This window comes from Medicago sativa, chromosome 5, assembly GCF_051527215.1.
Source record: "Medicago sativa cultivar Bolivia chromosome 5, Bolivia_mono, whole genome shotgun sequence".
NCBI lineage: Eukaryota > Viridiplantae > Streptophyta > Magnoliopsida > Fabales > Fabaceae > Medicago > Medicago sativa.
The window spans coordinates 16,224,503-16,252,229 of record NC_140753.1 but is presented as its reverse complement, the minus strand read 5'-3'; the positions used below and the strand labels follow the sequence as shown (position 1 = coordinate 16,252,229).

The window sequence follows — 27,727 nt, the reverse complement described above, 5'->3', positions numbered from 1 at the left end:
ATGAAAGACAAACGATGAAAACACATCGTTGTAGAAGAAAGAGGAGAAGAGGGTGTGATAAATTGTGAGGAAATGAAGCCTATTTATAATTTATAGGGAGGGAGGGTAAAACAAATAGGTGGGAAGCCATAATTACAGTCAAGAAACGTGTAAAAACACGTTTTTCAACTTGACCACCGCCCAAAACGTTTGAAAAACGTTTTATCTGTGGTGCAGATCACCGGCCAAAAGCTTCTGATGCAGTTCGGAATATGTAATCCGGAATACACATGGATTCCGGGTTATATGTTCCAGAAAAATACGATCATGGTGAAACTACGGGAAACTTTGCTCTTCCTGTAGGGTGATGGATGGTTCGGATTTTGAAATCCGAAAAGATTCAACATTGGATTCTTTTGTGTGATCCACATTTCACCAAGAGTTTATGTGGTCCAGAACGCCCAGATAACTCTATAAATAGGGGTCCCTGTTTTCATTACAAGTAAACTACACCTGGAAAAAAAATCATGGAATTCTCTGGCTTTGATCAGAACACCAAGCTAGCGGGGGGAAAACAACCCCATCTGTTTATGATTCGCAACGATGTCACCCTCTCCGAGCTGAAGGATGAGCTGAATCAAATCAACCGTCAACTCAACCACAGAGACACGGGGAGGGTGGTCGGTGTTGAATATCGATGTCCATTGTCCGACTCAGTTTCATCTCTTCGGTTCAGCCGGATGAAACTCACAAACGACGACGACGTGAGAACCATGTTCTCTGTCTTTGGTCCGCAAAGTACTAGAGGACCAATCGAGTTGGACGCTTCGTTGGTTAGATCTGCTGAACAAATTCTGAAAAGTTTGAACCGGCCCAGGAACTACGAAGAGATCAGGGCTCTGCTGGAGGGACCAGATGAAGAAATTAGTTTAGGTGATCCGTGATAATGTGCCGTGTTTTAATTAATCAAGTGTTTTATGTTGTTTTAATTGCGTGTTAGTTATGTGTTGTTGAATTAAATTGTTGCATTATTTTTACAATAATATATATATTATTTAAATTTTCATTATGTTTTAATTTACATCAAAGATGTTCATTTAATCGAAAAAATAACCAAAGTTATGCATTCCGGATTATGAAATCCGGATTCACATAGGGCGTAAGTGTATTCCGGAAAACTAAATCCAGAATACTTCAGCATAGGGTCCTTTTGTATGGACCACATTGCACCAAGAGTTTATGTTGTCCACAACATCCAAGGACCTTTATAAATAAGTGCTCTTCGATTTTCAGCTTCAATACCAGCAAAACACACAAACACACCAAAGAAAACCATGCAAATTTTTGTCATTAAGCTGGGGATCTTTCTCACGTGGTCGCAAATAGATAGCTCTCTATTTGACCGCGTCCACGTGATGAAGATCGTCGACATGCTGACAAAAATATATAGATACAAAGAGGTTGCTCTATATTTGAATATCAAGAGGTTTCTATGAGTTAGATCTTGCTGCCTGCCAGATGAATAAGTCATTTGGCAAGGCAGCATGATCTAACTCAAAAAAATCCTCTTGAAACACCTTACTTTTCTTCATTATGTTGCAGATCTAAAAGATTCATCATTTCTGTTATTATGGTTTTTTTTAATTTTTTATTTGTCTTATGTTGCTTTTATTTATGTTATGTACCTTTGTTCCAATTTTTTCCAAGCCATTCGCCACAAAAACAAGGGCCTGATGCAGTCCGGATAATACAATCCGGACAAACTTCATGCATTCCGGAATATAAAATCCGGAACACCTCAGTTTCATTTTGATCGGCGACGTTTCACCAAAGGTTTGGACGGTTAGTGGGGCGTTTAATGATTTTTGCACGATTTAGGTTGTGGAACACATTTTATTTGACTGTAATTAAGACCTATGATTGATATAAGGCTATAAAAAGGCTTGGATCTTCATCAATTTCCTTCATTCTTCTTCACCTCCTTTCTTACATTTTCTTAAAAAAAAAAATTAGTTTTTTAGGTAGCTTTTAGGTGTGTCTGTGGTGTCATGGTCATTGTTGACCATTCATATGACCCCTACAATTGCATAGCAGCTTATGCGGGGGTTATATGACGGTCAACAGAGACCCTTGACGTCAAAGAAAGACACAAAATTTCATATTGTATGTGTCCGGATTTTATTTTCCGGAAAGACTAACAATCTGGTTCGGAAAACTAAATCTGAACCAAGGGTATTTTTGGAATTTTTACAGAACGCGCGAGAAGACAGCAGGGTGGGAAAAGTAATACTCTAATATTAAAACCAACCTCTTCAATTTTCCAAACCTCTTATTCTTGTCCTTTAATGACTCTCAGGTCCTTCACCAAACCTTGACAAAGTGACCCAAGTTTTCCCACAACGTGCAATCAAGATCGGCCCAGATGTATTCGTAGGTCTAAAAAGAATTTTAAATTGAGGTTTTTTAAATGTGTTGACTAAGAAACATAAATATTGAGAACAATAAATAAATGCGCAATTTTATTTGAGGTACATCAACCAATAATTATATGTTTGAACATTGATCCGTTAGATTGTGAGAGTTTAACTTCTTTCGTTAGACTCAATCCCATTAGCGCAATAACTTTTTTAAGTTTAATTAATAATATAAGTTAATGGGGTTTGCTACAATAGACCCACTCATTTTCATGAAGGTCTATTTTAGCAACCAAAATGGAAAAAAAAAATTAAAATCTAAGCTTTTAATGAAAATTACATTTATATCCTTTAGTTTTAGTTTTCTCAAAAAAACAAAAACAAGGGTCTTTGTGTCCAAGTGAAAAGGTGCTGGTTGCTAAAATAGACCTTCATGAAAATGAGTGGGTCTATTGTAGCAAACCCCTAAGTTAATATATACAATATTTACCAATTATTAAACCTTGAAATAACAAAGTTATATTGCATATTGAATTCTAACACAAATATAAATTACTTTTTTACATTTGGATATTTTAGTTGCACACAATGTGTCTTAATAAATTTTCAACAATTAACATGATATTAAAACAAATCTAAAGAGAAAAAAAAAATTAAGATAATGTATATCAAATAAAATAGATATCTTTGGGATCAAACTTGTAATATAAACTATAAGTCTACAATTCTTCATTTAACTATCATCCGAACTAGACGTAAACGTGTTTAAAGAATATGAATCTAAAAAATATATTAAAAACAAAAAAGATTCAGAGGCCTAAATACCTTGTTATAGTGACAGTCCCCTAGGATCGGGCATGTGTGCTATATGAATACCATCCACTGTTCTATAGTTTTGTATGAGGAAAATTGCTCATCTCCCATCATGATTTGCTCACTCCCATCTAAACTGACGAAAAATACCCCCAGCGTGACTTAAGTCATGTTGGGTTTATTTTCTGCGTGACTTAACTCACGTTGGTTTCTGCGTCCACTACCAAAACAGCTGTTTTGGCATTTTTACCTAATTTCAATCTTTCATTCATACTTCAATACATCCATTCATTCATTTTCATTCACGTTTTCTCATTCATTCAAAATTTAAATACGCAAAATAACCGAAAATTAACCAAAATGTCATAAAATATCGCATACGCTTAAATGTAAATATATTACATCCATATCCGCCGAAGTGTCATAAAAACATCTAAATATATACAAATGTCATGAAAACACACAAAAAAACCTACTCCTCTTGTGGACTATGACTCATAGTCCTCCTCAGCGGAACCGACACCTCCTGCAGAATGTTATACTCGGACTGGATGCCCTTCATAACGCTGAGAACATGAGGATTTGAAAACACATCATGAATCTCCATAGCACCTTCCACTCTGCGTCTGATGTTGTCGATGATCTAGAATGGGTCGAGAGGCTGTCTGACCCACTGCTGATCAACAATAACCTCTTCGTAAGGAGGGACAGGAGTTGTGTAGTCAGCAACGGGTTCATGGGCGATCATAATAGGATGTGATGCACGGTAGAACCATTTCATGTACCACACCTCATGCTTCCACACCTCGTCCTCCGGGACCGGATCACCCCTCTCCTGCTGGCTAAGGACATGGACAACAAATTTCGCGAAGGCCATAACCACATCTGCTGGCGCAAGATCCCCAATCGTCGTAGGAGGTCTGGGAATGGTCTGGACATAATCGTATTGCCTCAGAACCCGCTCCAACATGTGACGATACATCATGTATTTGTTGGTCATGATCTATCTGGAGTACCAGCAAATGTCCTGAAAAGGTGTCACGTCTCACCGAGACGCGTACGATGTCCAGATGACATTATCATGCTCCATCAAATCCATTAGGCTTCTAAAGTGTCCAGAATCAGCATAGCCCATGGTAGGTTTCCATCTATACACAAGCGGGTCAGCATGCTCGTACTCTTGCTCACGCTTCCTCGGAATGAGCTGCTTGAAGTATGCCACAACTCATCCCTGCAAACATAGAGAGACAAACTTATATCAGCACAAGTATCTAGACGCGCCACATAAGCAAAAATAACTTCAAAATGGGGTGGGGGATCAAAAATGAAAAATACTCAAAATTGGGGGATCAAAAAAGTTGAATTTAAAAATAGGGGAATCAAAACATAATTTTTCTAAAAATAGGAGCACCAAAAGTGCATTTAAATCAATAACAAATTGCTCATTTTAGTAGAACTAGTATGGATACCCGTGCCAAGCACGGGCTAGAATTCCCTTGTAATTAAAATATTGGATGAAGATGTGGTATTATTCTCATTTATATAGTTGTTTTATGTCCAATAGATTGATCCACACTAATGTTGGCTCCCTCTATAAGGTCCAACGATGGTATAATAACCTAATTCAATTTTACGGAGGAAGCATGTGTGGTTCCGGGTGTTACAGATGTAGAGAGTCTCAAACATGAGTGAGAGATGTTAGTGTTTTAAGTGTCAACTAAAGTTCTACATTGGATGCAAGAGTAAATATTGAGAAACATATGAGTGGCATGAGTCATATACCTAATTTGTTAATATTTAGGTTAAGGTGTGGTGTCAAACTCACTCGTGTGGAATCTCTTTATCTAATGAGATAATCAAACACAATGTAGTATTCTTTGAAAGTCAAAACATTGTTATGAACCGTTCTTTTTTTAATATTTGGATGTCGTTCTCTTTCGTATGAAATCTTTCATTCAAAGTCTATTATTTCAAATTTATTCACTTTTGGACTTTGGTGGCAAATGAAAATGGTAAAATGATGATGCATTATGCTAAGTAGACAAAAATATATGCTTATTAGACAATTTAAAATTATTTAACTAATCTAATTTGTTGGTAAACTAATTACCCAAAGGAAAAAACTTAGGTACAATTCCTTAGATGCTTTTCGTATGGTTCTTAACTAAATTTACCATGATTTCCTTAAATCCATAATTTATCAAAGTTTGTTATATAAAAAAAAAAGGTGTATTTTTAGTTAAGAATCATACGAAAAGCACCTAAAGAATTGTACCTAAGTTTTGTCCATACCGAAAAATCTCCAACTCCTTCAACAAACCCATAAAATAACCGACAACTCACGTTATTCCCTATACACCCACAATAAAACACATAATATTTTTATTTTTTTAAGAAAACAAAACACATAATATTTATTGTCTTTCTCCTATCTTCTCATGTTTAAATTCCTTTCTCAATTCCATATTTTTTTTCCTTTTAATTTTATTTCTTTCTTCTTATGGAAGAAAAGAACTTAAAACTCACTCCATGAAACCACCACCAACCAAACTGTTTAATCGTGCCTTAATTTGACCCGATTTAAATATGTCTTGTAATTACGGATGTGGATAGTTGAGCACTTGATTAAGAGATGTTAATCTGTCGAGTGTGGGTTAAAAAGTTCAATATATATATTGAATGGAAGAGTAGACTTTGAACAACATATAAGTGTGATGACTCAAATACCTGATACCTAAAGGTTTTAGACAAAGATATGATATCAATCTCACTTGTTTGGTTTCTCTTAATATAATGTTTGATCAAACTAAGTGTAGAATCCCCTAGAAGAATGCATATGTATTATTCTGAGTTGATAAAAATATATACTTATTAGAAATTTTAAAATGATGTGACTTTTTTTTAATTGAGTCTAATTTTTTGGTAAAATAATTAATATGATGATTCAACCCAGTGTAGGCTCACCCAAAAGTCCTAACATTATCCCAACATTATGGTAAATTGTTTTATTAGTTTTTTAATGTCATTTGTTTAATTTTTTATTTTAAATTTTGGTTATTAGATATCATTCACTTTCATATTAAATCTTTTATTCAGCCTTTATCATTTAAAATTCTTTCACTTTTGGTCTTTGGTGAGATTTGACAATGGAAAACTCTATATGAGTTTTGCTAATTTGACAAAATAAATGGTTATTAGGATTTTTTAAATAATGTGGCGCTTTATTTATTTAGTTTATTTTTTTGGTAAAATATTTACTCAAAAATCTCTAACTCCTTCGACAATCCCGTAAATTACCATATATTCAGTTTATTTTATATACTTTTACAGACAAAGCACAAACACTCCTTTTTTCCTTATCAGTTCTCTCATGTTCAAATTCTTTTTTTGTCTTTTATTTCTAATTTATTTTCTCTCTTCGCATGAAAGAAATGAACAAAAACCTCCCTCTATTAATTCATCACCAACCCATCTTTTTACCCTGTTATGCATTCCTCAATCTCATTTGACTATGTTACCAGATTACATATGTACAGTCTCACATGTAAGCGAGAAATGTCAATAAGTCACATGCGAGTTAAAATTTCACATTAGATGCAAGAGTAGATGGTGAGAAACATATAAGTTAAATGACCCATATGTCTAATGCGTCAACAATTTGGATGAAGATGTTGTGTCAATTTCACTTTTGTTGTTACTCCTAGCATAATGCGATTATCCAACCTAGTTTAACCCCCACCCCCATGATGAACTTTTTAAAAAAAAAAAAAAATTTATGTCATTCGTTTTTATGCTATTTTTTTTATCCCACCTCCATTATTTTAAATTCCTTCATTTTTGGTCTTTGATGAGATCTAACAATGTCAAAATATAGATGAATTATGCTGAGTTAACAAAATACATGTTTCTTAGACATTTTAAGTGAAGACATGGTATCAATATCACTTCTGTGATTACTTTTACCCTAATATAATGGTTCAACCCAATGTAGACTCCTTCCCGAAGTCTCAACATTATGATGGATTATTTTGTTAGTGTTTGGATGTCATTTGTTTAATTTTTTAATCTAAAATATTTTTTGACTGTCATTCACTTTGATGCTATGTTTTTTATTCAATCTCTATCATTTCAAATTCTTGCATATTTTGTTCTCCTTCAAACCACAGATTTGATAAAATCTTATATTTCTCTTCAATTTGAGTTACATGGCATCCTTGAAGTTGTGAAAATATATCTCATCCTTCTTGTAAACGAAGCTAGTAACACAATTCAACAACGTAATATCAATCTTCACCAAAAGGAAACAATAGTGGGTTTAAATGAAACATATGTATCATAAATTCGTTCGAACTCCTTACACAAATTCTTAAGAATAATGGTTTTCAATAAGCCAAAACTTAATGTAAATTTTGAAACCATTTTTTTTTCCTAGCTATAATTATTAAAATATTGAAATAAATTATTGGGTTAAATATGTTTTTGGTCCCTATAAAATTGGGACCTTTTAAGTTTAGTCCTTACTTAATTTTAATTGTTATTTTAGTCCTTAATTTTTTTCCTGCACTTAGTATTAATCTCTCCTCAATTCAAATTTGTTTAATTTATGGTTAAACTCTTGAGTTTTTGAACAATTTTTTTGCAGACGTGTTAAGAAAATTAGTAAAAGTTCCTCTGCAAAAAATTGTTGCAAAATTTGATTTTTACGTCCAGATTTTGTTAATTTTATCTTTAACTTTTGTCGTTTTAAAAAAAATCATATTTAATTCGTTTCATGTTAAAAAATTCTAAATTTTAGTAAATGAATCTTTCATAGTGTTCTAAACTTGTCTCAAACAAATCGTTCAAGAATTTAAGAGTTTAAGGATAATTAAACAAACTTTGTTGTAACAGTGACTAAAATTAGAAGTAATATTTTTTGTAGGGACTAAAAAACGTATTAAAATTAGGTAAAGACTAAACTTAAAAGTTTACAATTTTATAGGGACCAGAAACATATTTAACTCTAAATTATTTTAATAACAAAGCAAAAACTAATGATGAAAAGACATAATAAAGGTAACGAATTAATCTACATACATTGCCTTGCCAAATGAATCACAAGTGAAAACTCTTTTTATGAGATGGAGTAGTATTTAATGCTCATTAGAAAGAAGAGGTGTCATGTGTACTTTAGAAAATTTAAACCGGTTAGAATTTCTCTAATTTTAAACCGATTATTGTAAGACAATAAACATATTTCCAATCGTAAATAAGAGAACTTAATGTTATAAAGGAGATTCAAAATCACATTTTTAGCAAGGAAACCCCATTTAAAATTGATATATTAATATAAATAGATATTAAAATGGTGAAGATATTTTCAATTTTCTTAAATATCTTTTGGACATATTTTAATATATATTTATATATAGATGACAAAATTATTTAGTGAACCGCGTTTTTAATCATTTTTCTTTCAACCGCTATTTATCGTGAAACTTTTCTTGGGAATGCATCACAAAGTGTCTTACCATTTGAATATCTATTTAATCTATTTTCAATCTTAATATCGCATTTTTGATATTAATTTATATTAATATATCATTTTAACAAAACATGATATGAAAATGGTGAAGATATTTATCGTAGTATAAATAGATATTAAAATTGATATATTAATATAAATTGATATTTTCAATTTAAAAATGAGTATCCCTACCCATCAAAAAAAAAAAAATGAGTATCCATTATTTGCAAAATAAAGATCACGGTTAGTTTGTACCCAGAAAAAAAAAAAGATCACGGTTGGTTAAAGAAATCAATAAAAATAAAGAAATAGTACAATGAATTCATAATGTTGCCGAATTAATATGATGGCGATTTCATAGTCAAGATTGTACAATAAGTTTAAATTAAGTTTTAACTAATATAATTGCCAAATTAATATATAAGTTTCGACAAATATTACACTAATTTTTTTTGGTAAGCGTGGAAATCTTAACGTAAAAAAAAAAGGAAAACGTTCTATTAAACCTAAAAAGCACAACACCAATCTAAAGAGGTGATGATGGATAAAGAGAGATGCTTGAAAAATCACATTCTGATCAAAATAAAAGAAAATTGTCAAAAAAATTAAAACAAATATGCAAGGTCGTTCTTCTCGTTGAAAGTTTGACCACATATTCACAATGCATTTGTGATACATTCGCGAGAAAAGGTGTCACGATAAATAGCGCGGCTGAAAAAAATCATTAAAAACGTGGTTCACTAAATAATTTTGCCCTCTACATTTTTTACAGGTGCATATCAATGTTTTACTACTCTCTTCTACAAAAAAAAAAAGAAAAAAGAAAAGAAGAAGCAATAATCGCTTAATTTATTTTTCACATATTACGGATTCATTTTATGGTGTAGGTTTTTCCATAAAAAGCGATCGGACTAAGCAGCCATATAGTTAAAGAACATGTAAAAATACAGACTCTATATTTGCTAAATTATGTTCCTGGTTATCTACTCATAGAACTTCTTGTCAAAGAGCTACAATGAAAACCACTAAAACAAATTCAGCAACCTCGTAATCTTTTCTTAATCTCTTATTTAATATCAACATTCAAATAGAAAATTACATAGAATTGTTATTTTGATTTCATTCCATATATCAGAATACAAAAACACACATGGAAAAATCATTAGCATTTGTAACTTAGCATTAAGAATTAACCAATATATAGATCAAAATGTAGGAGTAAAAACATATGACCATCTTTGTAAAAAAAAAAAAAACTTGTAAAATTGTGAATCCTAGCAAAACTTTTGATGATCATCTTCACACAACGTATTGTGGCTCTCTAAAAAAATTAGAGTGGTTGCTATCGTGACATGAACAACTCCTTAAGTCCATCAGTCTTTATTTCTTGATTATCAACAAGTTTACAAAATGAAGTGGTATCTCTTCTCCGGCTTTTTAAACTTCTTTTCCACACCTGAAGATTAAAAATTAAATTGAACATTTCAAACTCACTACATAGCTAAAGAGAAACATACATCTAGATCCAAATAGAAATGCACAACAATTATATAACCTTAAACTCCCAATAAAATAGCATTAACATACACCGTTGAGATACCAAAATGCTAGACAATTTTTTTTTTCTTTCAAAGGTGATAATAATACAGAAAAAGATGCATCCATGAATAAAAAATTGTTGTTGTGTGTGCATCTGCTAATGCTGAGAGATGAATGATGAATTATTGTGCAAGATGAGTAAATAGTGGTATGTATATATAGCACCCTAAACACTAAAAATGAAGAACATGATTCATGCGTGATTCATGGAATCGGTGATCTGCAATTTCAGCCCTCTTAATTTCTTTTGTTTAGTGCACCAAAGAATCGGGCGTCACCCCTCTTTTATTATGAAAAATGAAAAAAAAATGAGTGAATGAATATGCCTTTTCAAACACCTGTAATCTTTTTATTCAATGACATTCCAAATTCGAATCGTATTTGTGATTTGCATATTGATTACTCTATAAAATCAACTTTGGTAATAATACACGGTTTTAGTTTATAATCCAAGCAGTCCATGTTGATAAGCAAATAAACATGCCACCCGTAGCAAATGTTTACTACGAAGATGAAGATGAAGATAAATAAGAGATACAAAATAAAAGGATTTTTAATTTGTACCCAAAAAAAAGATTTTTAATTAATGATATATAAGTCAAACATTATTGTACCGTTTTTTTATCCCTTACATACACACCTTTTTAAGAATTCAAAAATTAAAATCATTTCTTAATAAAAACAATGATCTGGTACCTTTTTAAGAATTCACTAATTAAAACCCTTTCTTAGTAAAATCAATGATAACGCAGTGATACTACCATAACATATGCCAAGATCAAAACAATTAATATTAGCATAGAGAGAATGACACGTGTACTATTGAAAAAAATAGCACAAATATATATAACTAGTATGGACACCCGTGCCAAGCACAGGATAGAATTTCGTCGTAATTAAAATATTGGATGAAGATGTATTATTCTCATTTATGTGGTTGCTTTATGTCTAATGAGTAGATTAACACCAGTGCTGACTCTTTCCATAAGGTCCAATGATGATATTATAACTCGGTTCGACTTTGCGAATGAAGCATGGGTGAATCCCAGTGACAAATGTCGGTTGCAGAGAGTCTTATACTTAAGTGAGATATGTTGATGTGTTGACTGTGAGCTAAAGTTTCACATTGGATGTGAGAGTAGATGTTCAGCAACATATAAGTGATATGATCCATATACCTAATTTTTTAAGGTTTAGGTTAAGATGTGGTGTCAAACTCACTTGTGTGGATTCTCTTTGTATGTTGAGATGATCAAACTCAATATAGGATTATGCGAAAATCACAATATTGTTATCAACCGGTTTTTTAGTTTTTGGATGCCATTTGTTTATTTTCATCTTAAAGTTTAGTTTTTATATGGCATTCTCTTCCATATGTTTTTTTTTTCATTCAACGTCTATTATTTCAATTTATTCACTTTTGGACTTTTGTGGCAGGTGAAAATGGTAAATTGTCGATGTGTTATGTTGAGTTGACAAAAATATATATTTATTAGACAATTTAAAATCATGTAACATTTTCCTTAAAAAAAATCATGTGACGTTTGTTTAATTGAATCTAATTTTTTGGTAAAATAATTACCCAAAAATCTCGGACTCCTTCGACCAACCCATAAAATAACCAGCAACTCACACTATTCTCTATACTCTCACAAAAAAAATGCACAATACTTATTTTCTTTTGCCTATCTTCCCTTGTGTTTTAATTCCTTTTTTGATTATTTTTTTTGCTTTTAATTTTCTTTATTTCTTCTCATGGAAGAAAGAAACATAAACCCCTCTCCATGAAACCACCGCCAACCAAATTTTTTGAACATTTTGTGATTTCAATTGACCATATTTAAATACGTCATGTAATTACGAAGGTGGATAGTTGAATGATAATTTATCAAGTGTGTATTAGAGTTCTGTATTGGATGGAATAATAGATTTTGAACATCATATAAGAGAGATGACTCCTGATGCCTAAAGGTTTTGGACGAAGATATGATATCAATCTCACTTGTGAGGTTTCTCTTAATCTAAGATGGTGATCAAACTCTATGCATAATCCCCTAGAAGTCCCAAAATCATGATAAACTGTTTTGTTAGTTTTTATATGTCATTTGTTTAACTTTTTTATCTTAAATTTTAGTTATTGAATTTCATTCACGTTCATTGTTTTTTTATTCAACATTCCTTATTTCAAATTCTTTGACTTTGGTTTTTTTTGAATTCTTATAATGAAAAAAGATAAATGTATTATTTTGAGTTTACAAAAATATATACTTATTAGAAATTTTAAAATGATGTGACATTTTTTAATTGAGTCTATTTTTTTCGTAAAGTAATTACCCCAAAATCTCCTAATCCTTCAACATACCTACAAAATTGCAAGCAACTCAATCTATTTGCTATACTTTAAAGGTTAAAGCACACACCCTTACTTGTTTTCCTTACCATCTATCTCATGTAAAAATTTCCTTTTTCATGCTAGGTCTCAATTTGTCCTTATAATTTGGATATGTCACCATATTACACATGCAAAAAGTCTCACATTTAAGAGAGATGTTAATGTGTCATATGTGAGTTAATGTTTCACACTGAATTCAATGGTAGACGGTGAGGAAAATATAAGTGAGATAACTTATGTACATAATGTCTTAAGATTTTAGATGAAGATGTGGTTTGAATCTTACTTTTGTGGTTGATCTTAGCCTAAACTGATTATATAAAAAAAAATGCTCCCTCAGAAGACACAATATTATGATGAACTATTTAGTTAGTTTTGGATATCATTTATTAAATTTTTTCATCTTAAAATTTATAGTTTAGGGATGTCATTTGCTTTGATGCTGTTTTTTTATTCAATATCTATTATTTCAAACTATTTTACTTTTAGTCTTGTGTGATTGTTCTTTGCATAATATGAGGATCAAACACAATATAGGCTCCATATGTCGTCCCAACATTAAGATGAACTATTTTTCTGGTGTTTAGATGTCATTTGTTTATTTATTTTTTAACTTAAATATAGTTTTTCGATGTCATTCGCTCTCATGCCATTTTTTATTCAACCTTTATCATTTAAAATTACTCTACATTTGGTCTTTAGTGGGATGTTACAATGGAAAAATGCAGATGTGTTATGTTATTTGACAAAGCACATGCTTATTAGACATTTGAAAATGACGTGACGCTTTTTTAATTAAGTCTAATTTTTTGGTAAAATAATTACCCAAAAATCTTCAACCCCTTCAACAAACCCATATAATTACCGGCAACTCAGTTTATTCCCAATAATTTTTCGGATAAAGCATGCTACATATATTTTTTCCCCTAATCATTTTTATCATGTTCAAATTCTTTTTTCGTATTCTATTTTTTCTTTTTAATTTCCTTTCTCTATTATCATGAAATAAATAAACATAAATTTTCCTCCATGAAATCACTATCAAACTACCTTTTTGAACATGATGTGCCTACGATTGACCTTATTTGACTATGTCACATATTTACGGATGTGGATAGTCACACACTTGATTAACATATGTTAATGTATCAAGTGTGAGTTGACATTCTACATTGGATAAAATAGTAGATTTTGAACAACATATAAGTGAGATGACACATATGCTTAATGACTTAAGATTTTTTGTGAAGATGTGGTGTGGCAATCTCACTTTTATGGTTGCTTTTGACCTAATATGGTGTTCTAACTCAATGTAGGCTCATCTGAAAGTCTGAACATTATCCCAAAATTATGATAAACTACTTTGTTAGGTATTGGATGACATTTGTTAATTTTTTATCTTAAATTTTAGTTATTGGTTGTTATTCACTTTCATGCTATATCTTTTATTTAACCTCTATTATTTCAAATTCATTCACTTTTGATCTTTGGTTGGATTTGAAAATGAAAAATTGCATGTGTTTTGCTAATTTGACAAAATAAAGGGTTGTTGTATTTATTATTAAAACAATGTGACATTTTTTATTTAGTTTAATTTTTTGGTAAAATATATACTAAAAAATTCCGAACTCCTTCAACAAACTCGTAAATCACCAGGAATTCACTCTATTCTATACACTCTCATAGACAAAGCACAAACATTTCTTTTTTTTTCTTCTTATCGTGACATTTAAGGAAAAATAAAATAAAAGGTGTATCTAACCCTACCATCAAGATGTAACAAAAAAAAATCATACCATCAAGGCTCTTAGTGTTTTTTTCGAAAGAATCAAAGGCTCTTGGTGTTATCACTTAATTATTGCTATCCTAGCAACGCCAATAATGTAAATCATGAAATAAAATAGGGAAATGATAACCATTGCCTTCGAAGCTCTGGTTAAGGAAGTAAATATAATAGGTGTTGCATTATAATATAAATTGTGTAATCAACTTTTCAAGGGCCAAAAAGTTGTCATTTTCAATTTTAATTTTTTTTTCTTTAACCAGTGTCCAGTTAGCATGACCCAATAAAATATTATCCATTTAAAAAAAAATATTAACCATTAATTATCATATATTGAAATTTATTAAAGTAAACATGGGTTGTTACTATTAACAGAAATAATATATAAAATAGTAGGATGTTACATTTTTTGTCTCGTCGTCTTCAATGATCATCTATTGATGTTTCAAATTTCAATAAAAAATAAAAAGTTTAAAGGGGCGGCTAATCTTTCCTATATTTGTTTTTTATATTGACAATAAGTGAACGACTGACTTAGAAAATAGTACTTACGTTAGTTTATTGTTTTTAAAAGTCGAAATTATTGGGTTGTTTTCTATTTACAAAAGTTTGTTGTTGATAAGTCCCTTTCTCTTGTGACCTAAAACTTGAATTTTTTTCATCCATTAAAAAGGTGGTTGACGGTCAATTTTTTATCTCAAATAATTTCTCTAAATCATTTTTCTCCTTCGTTTGATTTAAATAAATGATTTTCATAACTATTTAGTTTTTTCTTATGTGATTTCATCGTGTTAATATCACTTTGTTTTGTTCGTTATCTTTGTGCGATATTGTTTGTTTTTCTCATATTGTTCAGTTCAAATTGTTAGATCAGCTAGGATCCAATGTAGATCCAGTCAATGACTTTAGTAGGAATTCGAGAGACTCAAATATAGTTTGTTTTTGGTAGGTATTTGTAAACTTAAGTAATTTGCAGTTTTATGCTATTAACATGACTTGAATATTGTTTATTTTTAGTTAAAAAAAATTGAAATTACTAGATCAAATGTTGTGATTGAAGTTTGAACTTCGACTAATTCATTAATTGTTTTGGGTGAGAAGATAATTAAAAGGGAAATGTTAACTTGTGCCCTTAAGGCACAAGTTAAATGCATACAGTATGCTTCTTCTCTATTCCAGCATAATTATCCCACACAAACAAAATGATATAGCATAAACCTCTTTCTCCTAAACCAAATTAATGAAGCCTTTTTCTTTCTTGTCAGTTATACTTTTGTACGTGTACCTTCATTTCCTTTTTTGGTTTTCCTTAAATTTAACATGGTTTGGCCCAAACATAATTGTGACACAAGCATTAGCAAACCAAACAGATCATTTTGTATTGCTAAAATTCAAAGAATCAATATCCAGTTACCCAAATAAAGCTCTTGAATCTTGGAATTCTTCCATCCATTTCTGCAAGTGGCGTGGAATCACATGCAACCTCATGCATCAAAGAGTTACAGAGTTAAACTTAGAAGGATATCAATTACATGGATCAATATCACCCTATGTTGGCAATCTCACTTTTCTTACAAACTTCAATCTCATGAACAACAGCTTCCATGGAGAAATCCCACAGGAGTTGGGTAAGTTGTTGCAACTTACCCAACTTTATCTCACCAATAACTCGTTTACGGGAAAAATTCCTACAAACTTAACATATTGCTCCAATCTCAAAGGCTTGCATTTGGGAGGGAATGATTTGATTGGCAAAATACCAATTGAAATTGGCTCTTTGAAAAAGCTTCAATCACTCGATGTTTGGATGAACAATTTAACTGGAGGAATCTCTTCATTCATAGGGAATCTTTCACGCTTAACCAATTTTGCAATTGTGTTTAACCACTTCGAGGGAGATATTCCGCAAGAAATATGTCGCCTCAAAAGCTTGACAATTTTAAATTTTGGTGTGAACAACTTGTCGGGTACGATTCCTTCTTGTTTTTACAATATCTCATCACTTACTAAGCTCACACTAACAATGAATAAGTTTCATGGTTCTCTTCCAACCAACATGTTCCACAAACTCCACAATCTCCAATTTTGTGCAATTGGGGGAAATCAATTCTCAGGTTCAATCCCCGCTTCCATAACAAATGCATCTTCTGCCATTACACTGATTGATATAAGTCAAAACCAATTTGTCGGACAAGTTCCAACGTTGGGAAGGCTAAAAGATCTATTATTGCTAAATTTGGAAGTCAACAATCTAGGTGACAATTCAACGAAGGATTTGGAGTTTTTAAAATCTTTGGCAAACTGTAGTAAGTTGCAGGTGTTTTCTATATACCATAATAATTTTGGAGGCATTCTGCCAAGTTCTGTAGGCGATTTATCCCCTGGACTTATTGAACTATATCTTGGGAATAATCAAATATCAGGAAAAATTCCTGCAGAATTGGGCAATTTAATTGGCTTAACTCTCTTGAGAATGGAAAATAACCACTTTGAAGGAATTATTCCAGCTGCTTTCGAGAAGTTCCAAAAGATGCAACAGTTAACATTGTATGGCAACGAGTTGTCAGGAGATATACCACCCTTTATAGGCAATCTCAGCCAATTGTTTTGGTTGAATCTACGTCATAATCAGTTTGAAGGAAGTATTCCTCGAAGCATAGGAAACTGCAAACATTTACAATATCTAAATCTTGCACAAAATAAGCTTAGAGGAATCATACCTTTAGAGATTTTTAATCTGTTTTCTTTATCAAACTTATTGGACTTGTCGGATAACTTTTTGAGTGGTAGATTGCCAAGAGATGTGGGCAATCTAAAAAATATTAATAAGCTAGATGTCTCTGAAAATCATTTGTCAGGTGATATTCCTATAACGATTGGTGAGTGCATAAGCTTGGAATACCTTTTTTTGCAAGGGAACTCCTTCAATGGAACAATACCGTCCTCTTTGGCTTCGCTCAAAGGTCTTCTATATTTAGACCTTTCCAGAAATCAATTGTACGGGTCAATTCCTAGTGCTCTGCAGAATATCTCTGGTTTAGAACACTTGAATGTTTCTTTTAACATGTTGGAAGGTGAGATACCAACAAACGGTGTCTTTGGAAATGCAACCCAAGTAGCAATGATTGGAAACAATAAGCTTTGTGGAGGTATTTCAGAGTTGCATCTACCACCATGCCCTATCAAGGGTAGAAAACATGCAACAAACCATAATTTCAGGTTGATATCAGTGATAGTTAGTGTGGTTTCTTTTCTTATCATAGTTTCATTTATTATAATTATCACCTGGATGAAAAAAAGAAACAAAAAACCATCTATTGATTCACCAACAATTGATCAACTAGCTAAAGTTTCATACCAAGAGTTACATCAAGGAACTGATGGGTTCTCGGATAAAAACTTGATTGGATCAGGAAGTTTTGGTTCTGTGTATAGTGGAAATCTTGTGTCGGAAGATAATGTTGTTGCTGTGAAGGTCCTAAACCTTCAAAAGAATGGAGCTCACAAGAGTTTTATTGTTGAATGTAATGCACTCAAAAACATTAGACACCGAAACTTAGTTAAGGTTTTAACATGTTGTTCTAGTACAGATTACAAAGGTCAAGAATTTAAAGCTCTAGTTTTTGATTACATGAAAAATGGAAGCTTGGAACAATGGTTGCATCCTGAGATTTTAAATGCAGAGCCTCCAAAACCATTGGACCTTGGTCAAAGATTAAACATCATTTTCGATGTTGCTTCTGCGTTACATTATCTCCATCAAGAATGTGAGCAATTGATTATTCATTGTGATCTAAAGCCAAGCAATGTCCTTCTTGACGATGACATGGTTGCTCATGTGAGTGATTTTGGCATAGCAAAACTGGTCTCGGCCATTGGTGGTACCTCTCATAATAATACTAGTACAATTGGGATAAAAGGAACCGTTGGCTATGCTCCTCCAGGTATGTTCTAAATTCTTGAATCATCAGCTGTTTCTTTGAATTCTCCTATGTTCTGGTGCATACTAGTTATATAGTATGAACAACTTTTGCTACATATTTTAGAGTACGGAATGGGTGCTGAAGTGTCTACATGTGGTGACATGTATAGCTTTGGAATCCTTATGTTGGAAATGCTTACCGGGAGAAGACCCACAGATGAAGTTTTTCGAGATGGTCAAAATCTGCATAACTTTGTTGCAATTTCATTTCCTGATAATCTTAAAACAATTTTGGACCCACATCTTGTATCAAGAGATGTAGAAGTAGCAATTGAAGATGGAAACTGTGAGGATTTTATTCCAAGTGTAGAGGAGTGCTTAGTTTCACTTTTTAGGATTGGGCTTCTTTGTTCAATGGAATCACCTAAAGAAAGAATGACTATTGTGGATGTCACTAGAGAACTTAGCATAATCAGAAAGGCATTTTTCGTAGGTGAGATAATTAACATGTTTTTCTGATTCATTAGTCATAACTAACTGATTAATTGATTGCATATCAAAATTCCTAACCTACAAAATACAAAGGCAATAATGAGCTTCCTCTTGATTTAAATTTCAGGTGATCACACTCATAAGTAATTGAACAAAATTTATAAGGTCATTTGTGGGAGAAGAAGTGTATGCTGCATGATTGTCTAGCTGGAACCGTGTATGAGTGAGTGTGTTCAATGAATTTGGTCTGCAACATTAAATTATGTGTGATTATGTTCAGTGTATAAATAAGTAGTGGGTATTGCTTTCTAATTCAATGAAGTGAGAATTGTACTTCTCTCATCTTTATCTTCATTCCTTTGTCGTGTATTTTCATTTTCTTAAAGAATTGTCATTGCATTTAAAATTGCGGGTGGAAAATTGTTCCATGTATTTTTAGTAAAAAAAAAAAAAAAATAAGCAATATCATCATCAGAAAAGCGGATCCCATGGTAGCTGTAGGCCTGCAATTTGCCAAATAATGGTGTAATCAATGTAATATAGCATGGTTTGTTTGATAATTCATAAAAGATCGACATTTGCTATTATAAATTAAGTTATACATGTGCATGAGTTTATGGAATCTTCAATTTATTTAATATAATGGAAAAATGGACAAATTTATTTGCTTGTTTGAAGTGTTGTGCGAAATGCATCTATCATGTTTTGTTGAGGTTAATCATTTGCTAATTGTGTATGTTGTATTTCTTTGTTGAGGTTAATGATTTTGATCACAAATTTCTCATTTATTCTTCATTTCTCACATAAAATTTCAAACATCCGAACCAAACGCAAAAAATAAATAAATCGGAAAACTCATCTTCTTTTTTCTCTGTGAAATCTGCAAATTTATAGCCCATAATGCCTCTACATTAGATCATTCTAACTATTTCTCAAGAAAACCAGAGCAGCAACATACTGTATATATCTTCCTCAAGAAGGGAAAAGCCTGATGAGTTTAATCCAAATACACTTTTTTCAGATATGCTGATGTTCTCGACCAAAAAATTTCGTCAACTTTTTTTTTTTATCGCGGACCAAAAAGTTGGTCCGTAAAGAAAAAGAGATTAAAAGTCAAAAGATAAATGAGCATATAGAAGTTCCAGACAATTAATAATTGGAGCTTCAAGTTATTTAACATGGAACCGAGGCTTCATTTTAGTAAAGTATGGGTGTCTAAAGAGCAAATTTTGAAAAAAAAACGGTGAATTCAATCTTGGCCCAATTGTATACGATTCGGGCCTTAACATAGACCCAACCCTAGTCTCCATTTTCAACCATCATCTTCTCCAGTTGCTCCTGCTCCCAAACCCGCCTCAGGTACCTAGCGCCTCTCACTTTCCCTTACACGTTCCAATCTCAATTTTTTGTGCTTTTCTCATCGTAGATCTCAACTTTTTCTTCAAATTTCGATGTTAATACTGTGATTATTCTCATAATACTTTATTTGAATTAAACCTTTCTGATTTATTGTTTTATGGTTGATTATTTGAAGGTAAGGTAAAAAATGGTGAAGCATAACAATGTTATCCCTAACGAACACTTCCGCAAGCATTGGCAAAACTATGTTAAGACATGGTTTAACCAACCTGCAAGAAAGACAAGAAGACGCTTAGGTAATAATTATCTCTATAATAATATTGATATTGATTTTTGATTGATTCAGTTGTATGTATTGAAAATTGTAAGTAAAAATGTTAATTTTGATTTATTTGACATAATGGGTTGTTGCATTCTTCAGCTCGTCAGAAGAAGGCGGTGAAGATTTTCCCAAGGCCTACAGCTGGACCTCTCAGGCCTATTGTTCATGGACAGACCCAGAAATACAACATGAAACTAAGGGCTGGTAAAGGCTTCTCCCTTGAGGAGTTGAAGGTAAAATATTTGTGACTTTAACCTATGTGATATTTCTTTTCGATGTAGTTTAGTGAATTGCTATGCATTATCAGAAAAGTGGTTTTGATGCTCTTTTGGAGATTTAAAGAAAAAATAGAAGCTGTTGTGTTTGTTTACAAAATTGCAAGTCACTAAAATCGGTTATTGAAAATTATTTTCAAGAGAAGCTACTCAAAACAGCTTCTCATTTGAAGCTTTGATTATTATTTATTATCATGTTCTCATTTTTAAGAGTATGTGATTAATGGATGAAAACCTTTGAAAGTGATTTTTTTTTTTTTTTTTTTACAAACAAGCTCTATGTGAAATTATAGGAACTCTACCTGATGATATTATTATAATTTAAAAGATATAATCTAATCTTATTGGATAAAACTTGGTGTGCCCTGTGTCTTCGCATTTACATGGTCTTAGTAGCAATATCACTATATGGAAACTGGTGTTCATTTTGTTTTTAGTTTCATTGCCTATAGAGTATTTTTCTGTTTGATGTAATTCTGCGTCTGCAATCTACATCAATGCATGGATTTGCGATTGGAAAATTTTCTCTTAATTCCTGTACAAACCCGTTGTCAAGTGACCAACCTGTCCATATGGAGTGTTTTTATCTATAGGATAAGCTAGCCAATTTAATTGAGTTTTTTTTTAAGGTCTATGTCTGGCATTAATCGTAACCCTGACCATCAAGGTTTAGGTCTATGGCTGGTTTTAAGAGCTTTTAATTCTTATCTAGCATGACCATCAAAATCAACTTTAGTTGTTACAGTACAATTATACTTATGATATTACACCAATCTCCAATGTACGCAGGTGAACCTCCTTGTATGATCCATGATTTCTTTGCTTATACACTCCACTGAAAACTGAAAACACTATCATATCATAGACAGTTTGAGACTGAGTTCTCCGAATATTCTCAGTTGTGATCTATTCCATATTCAATTCTGTCTAATTTTAGCTTCAAGATGATAAAAGAGTAAAAAACCTTGGTTTGAGTGCATCTAGTATGGAATACAACTATGTTTTGTACTGTGATGTTCTGCTATTTTACTTTACCTTTTTCGATGGTTTATTTCTTATTTCTTCTATTTTACAATGTAGGCTGCAGGTATTCCCAAAAAGCTTGCTCCTACTATCGGCATTTCTGTCGATCATCGCCGCAAGAACCGATCTTTGGAAGGTCTGCAAGCCAACGTGCAGAGGCTGAAGACATACAAGGCCAAGTTGGTAGTCTTCCCAAGACGTGCACGCAAGGTCAAGGTAAATACAAATTGTAGTTATATGCTTTTAATATATGGCCTTTTTCTTAATTTTGGTACCATCATTGCTGATAAATTTGTAAAGGAAAAAGTTGTGCATTATTCTTAATTTCTTATGGCTCTGTTTTATATTTCCAGGCTGGTGATTCCACTCCTGAGGAACTAGCAAATGCTACACAGGTTCAAGGTTCATACTTACCAATTGTGAGGGAGAAGCCATCTGTAGAGCTTGTTAAGATTACAGATGAAATGAAGGCATTTAAGGCTTATTACAAGCTTCGTCTTGAGCGAACAAACAAACGCCATTTGGGTGCCAGACTGAAGAGGGCTGCCGAGGCAGAGAAGGAAGACAAGAAGTGAAAACTTCAGGAAGTTTGAGTTCCTAATCACCCATATGATTGTTATTGCAAGACAATGTTTGTTTGAGATTTTCTTTATTAAGAATCTGCTTAGTCTAAAACATGAATCACTGTTGCTGTTGTTATTTTGTGAACTATGGCTATTCAAGTTTGTTCGTTTAACGCATTCTGGTCAGATTAGCATGTTTTATTTTTTCATTGGATAAGTCATTTTCTGCAGACAAAAATCTTCTAGTATTGTCATAACTAGTAATAGCAAATTATATATTGCTTAAAATATTAGTCGTTTTAAATCTCACATTTTGTGTTAAAAAAACATCACATTTTTTTCTTGTTGATGGAGTTTTTTCTTTTTATTTGAATCTGAACACAAGTTTCTTAGGCCATGACAAGATGAATCTCAGTTTGTATTTTGACATCTCTTCCATACAAGTTTTGATTGTGTTGTTTTAAAGGTTTCCTCCATGTTTATTGGTTCTCATGGTTAGCCCATCTTTGAATCAAACTTAGGTGTTATAACCTGCTGTTATAACTTGGTTCTCATGGTTTCTTCCATGATTGCATTTGATATGTTGTCTGTTTTTAAAAGTGAACTTTGAGTGTTAAAATTGCATTTAATGGGTCATTGCTACTCACTACATATGAATTGTTCGATCACTAATTTCTTTCACTCATTCAGTTTTTTGTTTTAATACTTGTTATTAACCTTGATAAAAATAAAAATTTACCATTTTTTAAGTACAATTTTTTTACCAGCTAAAATACTGTTAAGGAACATTATTTTCAAATAAAGGGTGCATTATGGACCGTACTGACCTTTTGTTGTTGAGAGATGACAGATTCTTTTTGTAAATGATATGGTGGGCATGCTTAAATTTAGTTTTGTCCTTAAATAGTCATAAGAATCAATTATGGAGGTGATATTAAACAAACAAAATATATTTACATTGCATTATAGATGAAAGGCAAACAGACAATAAACTGTGTTGTTACCTTTTTTTTAGATGACAAAACCAATCATATTAAACACAACATCCAAAGACCCAGAGGACATGCCATTGTTAAGCATGGCCGTTCGAATTTTTTTAAGAATGTCAACAGCCTCTAGTGTTAGGAAACTTAAAGTGCCAAAACAAATGGTAGTCAGAACCCGATTTCTTTTGTAGATCACTTATTTTGATGCAACTTTTAAGATTGCTTATCCCATGGTAAAACCCCGGTTTCCAATCCTACAAGGGAGAAATTCCAGTCAAAATCACACACGCATGTTTTGTGATAGAAAAAATTTCTAAACTATATTTGAAAAGTTCCAATGGTTAAATAGAGAACTTTTATAGAAAAGGAGTAATGTTTTACCATTTAATCAATCTAACCATTCATGAACAAACTTTTTCAAATGATTGATTATCTACATCAAATGACGTTAGTTTATCTATAAACAGAGATAGTTTTGAGACAGAAAATCATTCAAAAAAAAGAGACAGGAAATCACACTCTTGTGAACCGAAATTCTGTCGAAAATAATACTAAATCATTCTTTTTAGTGCATAAGAGAAATTGACCGAACTTTATCAATAAACTATCATTGATCAATACGTTTAATGTAAAAGTACAACTGCACAAAATACGCTTGATCATGAATCGAACCTAGGTTAGTGTGTCTCACACATATTTTAAAATTTATGCGCATTTTTCATCATGCTCTTGAAGTTATTGCCCCGATAGAGGTTCTAACTTCTAACATGTTTTCCTCATATCAACTTACGTATCTATCTAGCTACCCTAATGAAGCGAAACTGAGACCATATTAGGGGATGGTGGTCCTGTTTAGTTAGTTAAATAGATAAAACCACCACCTATAAAAATTGATGACCTTCTTAAATTAGTTAATTAGATAAAACCGCCACCTATGAAAATTTATGACCTTCTTAAAACGGTGAGACGAATATGATTCATGATGATGGATATGCTCGCGTTAGTGATACGCGCGTGAGTGGGAATATTATTCTAATTCGTATCCGTTTATAAATACACGCTTCGAACGTAACGCATATCTAAATTTCCCCTCTATTATTTCAATCATAATCATCACTCTTGTTTCAATCTCCTAACCAAAACACACACATCATGGGTTTGCAGGTTTATTCTATTCTATTATGTTTCAATTTCAACCTTTGTTTTTCTTTAATTACCACTTGTATCATATCATATGAAACAAACAATTTAGCTCAGATTATTGCTTTCTGAGCAATTACATCTTATCTCGACTGTATTTCTTTCTGTGATGGTTTCTCAGATCTGTGACACTGTTTATTACTGCGATTTAATTTGTGGTGTAAAACTATTTTACACATGCTTCAATCAATTTATTATTATTTTAAATTGTTGTCAGAGTCAGTGTTGTGTATCAGGTGTCTGTGTTAGTGCGGTTAAGATTGGTGGATGTTTTGTTGAAATTGATGTTCTTTGATTGGTTGTTGGAAATTTGAATTGTGAGGGCAAATTCAATCCTTCACACATTGTTTTTTTTAGATTAGACGGCTATGTCTTTGTTTTGAATTAAGAAAAAGTAACAGTCTGCTGTAATTTCACTATGCATTTGGTTGTTCTTTTGAGGGTTATTGATTGTAGGAAGAATCACATGCTCTCAGATTGGTAATTTGTAAAGGGAAATTTTGATTTGCTTATATTATCAAAGAGCCCGCCTGGTTAATCTTATGCAGGAATGTTAAATTTGATCTTTCTAGTGAACGTGGTATGTTCTCATAGAAATTTAGTTTGTATCAAAACTTTCTGTGTGCTTATGTTATCAATTTGAACTAGTTATATATACTTAGCTAGATGCTTGATATTGTGCTTATAAGTAAAAGTAAATGGTACTTCAAGCATCTCACATTTGTTGGTTAATGTGATGCAGGAGGATTTTGAGCAGCATGCCGCCAAAGTCAAGACTCTGACAGAGAGCCCGTCAAATGAGGATTTGCTTATCCTTTATGGATTGTACAAGCAAGCCACTGTTGGAAAGGTCGACACCGGTAAGTGATAATTTCGAGCTTGAGTTCACTCTGTCACCTTCCTACAATAAGGGGTTGTGGGGTCATGGCCGACATAAGCTGCACGTCTTTAGGTTCCTCAACCTACCCAACTCAGCTATCGGCATAACCCATAGCCTCGTCTTTATTTTGATACCTAACTAAAAATATTATATATGATGCCTCCTCATATATTTGTTCATTGTTAGACCCACCTATCTTAAAGCCCCACTTTGCCTTTGGGCTGGCTGAGGAATTCTTTTCTCTCTAAAATTCAACCCTCCCTTTGTTCTATAGGCCTATCTGTATTAATTTATGAGCGTATCTACTATTGACATAAGCACTTGTGAGATTGTTCTTGAGAGTTTATGGCAACAACTTACGACATGTCCTAAAGTTGTTTTTCGCATATTTCCATAAGCTCCATGATAGTTTATAAAATAGTTTGACTTTATTTTATCGTTTGTTATAGAAATAGGTTATCCATATAACTTACATGATACAAATTTATGCTATAATCACTTAATAAAGTTGTTTATCCAAAGATGGCTTATGATTGTTCATGTATCTGTGTATGATTTACAGCACGTCCTGGAATGTTCAACATGAGGGACAGAGCTAAATGGGATGCATGGAAGGCTGTTGAAGGTAAATATAAACTTCCAGTTTCAAGTTTGATCATATGTACAGCTATCTAGATTAGTTTCTATTTCCTTGTGGTGCTTTTATGATATGAAACACTGAAACAAAACACCTGATACGATTTTGACACCGACGTGTAGAAACCAAAAGTAAAAGTGTCCGTGTCGTACTGACACGCCATCAATCTGAAGTATCAATGTTGGTGCTATATCGTTTTTTTTTTTTTTGTTTTATAAGAGACGTCAATTTTTTCTTAATTGCAGGGAAATCCAAGGAGGAAGCAATGAGTGATTACATCACTAAGGTGAAACAGCTTCTGGAAGCAGCTGGCGTTGCTGTTTAACAACATTGTCACGCCTTGCTTTTTAAATCTATGCTAAAAGTTTCTTAGTGTTTGGAAAATAAAACAGTTTCAGTGTTTGTTGTTTGATCTAAAACTATAAGATATTATCTGAATTATTCAGTATTGAATTAGATATGTTTCAATGAGTTCAGTTAACTTTATCACTACTACTACTGAAAATGTCTGCTGAAATATGCCATGTGCTAGAAACTTGAAATTTTCTATGTAGTTTAATTAAAATTATTTTTCAACCTTAATTGCTTGATCTTGCGCTTGCACTGATATGAATTTGAATTTAATTAGAAGCCTCAACTTGGTTAACCATGCACATGGCACAAGGTGTGTCCTTGTATTAGAACAAATAAACAACATATTTGTTCTGTACTAACCATTACCTTTGTTGGTATGATGTTGCATCTGTCGTGCAAGATTTCTTCTGAAATTTTGAATTATAGGAAACTTGTTGCATAAAAGTTTCATGCAAATAAGTCTGCATCGAATTGGGTTGGAAATTTTTACAAGCATTTCTAGACATTTTCATGTGCGTATGTCACAAGTAATGTTCAAAAAGAAGGAAACCAAGCACTCCATAACCTATGTTGAATATAGCAAGAGAAACAGTAGTTTGGATTTCATACGGATTTTAATCTGTGATATATTGGGATTCAATAAGAGAAGATTGTTAAAAATGTTTAAACCTGTGTTGAATATAGCAAAAGAACCTATATTTGAATGTGTGATATAATTGTGATCTTTACCCTTAATATTTATGGGATTCCACAACGCGTTTTAACGGTGAGATCACTAACATAATCATTCATGTTAAATTCCAATTGGAGAGGATTCAAATCCAATTCATACCATACAAAATAGTGCTCTTGTGCATATTCGGTATGGCGCGGCTAAAACGACTTTGATTCCATCATTTTTACCTTTTTGTTATAATTTTTCATACTGCGCGGCTAAAACGACTTTGATTCCATCATTTTTACCTTTTTATTATAATTTTCATACTGCAATTGTTGAGATAAGAAAACAATTATACACGGAAAAGAAAAGAAAAAAACTAGTTCTTTGTTAACGAAACCTTTGCTTTGTAAGGCAACTTAGTATTTAGATTATCTTTGGTTGGACGTAGGATTTTTTTTTTTCAATTCTCTCACATTTTCAAAGATTTGGCATCTAAATGGCCAGTTTGCACAACAGCCTTATATAGGTGTATAAAATGAAGCTATACTATAAGCTACTATGAACCAT

At 32.3% G+C, this 27,727-nt stretch overlaps 5 protein-coding genes across 8 annotated transcripts; 4 read left to right on the top strand and 1 right to left on the bottom strand.

The window, feature by feature from the left end:
- The first annotated feature begins 506 nt into the window (after positions 1–506).
- On the top strand, positions 507–923 carry LOC146920527 (uncharacterized). Its single transcript, XM_085711151.1, has one exon. It carries the CDS (start codon positions 507–509, stop codon positions 921–923), a length of 417 nt encoding a protein of 138 aa, XP_085567277.1.
- Positions 924–3,849: 2,926 nt separating this feature from the next.
- LOC146920526 (uncharacterized) lies at positions 3,850–4,206 on the bottom strand. Its single transcript, XM_085711150.1, has one exon. It carries the CDS (start codon positions 4,204–4,206, stop codon positions 3,850–3,852), a length of 357 nt encoding a protein of 118 aa, XP_085567276.1.
- Positions 4,207–15,663: 11,457 nt separating this feature from the next.
- On the top strand, positions 15,664–19,242 carry LOC146920525 (receptor kinase-like protein Xa21). Of its 2 annotated transcripts, XM_085713939.1 has the most exons (3): positions 15,664–18,430; positions 18,533–18,901; positions 19,028–19,242. In XM_085713939.1, exons 1-3 carry the CDS (start codon positions 15,727–15,729, stop codon positions 19,045–19,047), a joined length of 3,093 nt encoding a protein of 1,030 aa, XP_085570065.1. In that variant the 5' UTR covers positions 15,664–15,726; the 3' UTR covers positions 19,048–19,242. The 2 variants fall into 2 exon arrangements, with proteins under 2 accessions (XP_085570065.1, XP_085570064.1); XM_085713938.1 differs by lacking the exon at positions 19,028–19,242 and having other exon boundaries at positions 18,533–18,927.
- An 893-nt stretch (positions 19,243–20,135) lies between these two features.
- On the top strand, positions 20,136–22,619 carry LOC146920524 (large ribosomal subunit protein eL13z-like). Of its 3 annotated transcripts, none has more exons than XM_085713941.1 (5): positions 20,136–20,259; positions 20,435–20,555; positions 20,681–20,814; positions 21,937–22,095; positions 22,233–22,619. In XM_085713941.1, the coding sequence occupies exons 2-5, from the start codon at positions 20,447–20,449 to the stop codon at positions 22,452–22,454; spliced, it is 624 nt and encodes a 207-aa protein (XP_085570067.1). In that variant the 5' UTR covers positions 20,136–20,259; positions 20,435–20,446; the 3' UTR covers positions 22,455–22,619. The 3 variants fall into 3 exon arrangements, with proteins under 3 accessions (XP_085570067.1, XP_085570066.1, XP_085570068.1); XM_085713940.1 differs by having other exon boundaries at positions 20,253–20,322; XM_085713942.1 differs by having other exon boundaries at positions 20,253–20,353.
- A 1,891-nt stretch (positions 22,620–24,510) lies between these two features.
- ACBP6 (acyl-CoA-binding protein 6) lies at positions 24,511–26,605 on the top strand. Its single transcript, XM_085713943.1, has 4 exons — positions 24,511–24,592; positions 25,371–25,488; positions 26,071–26,133; positions 26,391–26,605. The coding sequence occupies exons 1-4, from the start codon at positions 24,581–24,583 to the stop codon at positions 26,468–26,470; spliced, it is 273 nt and encodes a 90-aa protein (XP_085570069.1). The 5' UTR covers positions 24,511–24,580; the 3' UTR covers positions 26,471–26,605.
- The last annotated feature ends 1,122 nt before the right edge of the window (positions 26,606–27,727 follow it).

Bases quoted from the DNA above. Each gene is read 5' to 3' on its own strand.
- LOC146920526 (XM_085711150.1), bottom strand. From the start codon at position 4,206: ATGACCAACAAATACATGATGTATCGTCACATGTTGGAGCGGGTTCTG.
- LOC146920527 (XM_085711151.1), top strand. From the start codon at position 507: ATGGAATTCTCTGGCTTTGATCAGAACACCAAGCTAGCGGGGGGAAAA.
- LOC146920525 (XM_085713938.1), top strand. From the start codon at position 15,727: ATGAAGCCTTTTTCTTTCTTGTCAGTTATACTTTTGTACGTGTACCTT. The intron at 18,431-18,532 runs GTATGTTCTAAA...TACATATTTTAG, and splicing joins CGTTGGCTATGCTCCTCCAG to AGTACGGAATGGGTGCTGAA.
- LOC146920524 (XM_085713941.1), top strand. From the start codon at position 20,447: ATGGTGAAGCATAACAATGTTATCCCTAACGAACACTTCCGCAAGCAT. The intron at 20,815-21,936 runs GTAAAATATTTG...TTTACAATGTAG, and splicing joins TCTCCCTTGAGGAGTTGAAG to GCTGCAGGTATTCCCAAAAA. The intron at 22,096-22,232 runs GTAAATACAAAT...TTATATTTCCAG, and splicing joins GACGTGCACGCAAGGTCAAG to GCTGGTGATTCCACTCCTGA.
- ACBP6 (XM_085713943.1), top strand. The intron at 25,489-26,070 runs GTAAGTGATAAT...TATGATTTACAG, and splicing joins TGTTGGAAAGGTCGACACCG to CACGTCCTGGAATGTTCAAC. The intron at 26,134-26,390 runs GTAAATATAAAC...TCTTAATTGCAG, and splicing joins TGCATGGAAGGCTGTTGAAG to GGAAATCCAAGGAGGAAGCA.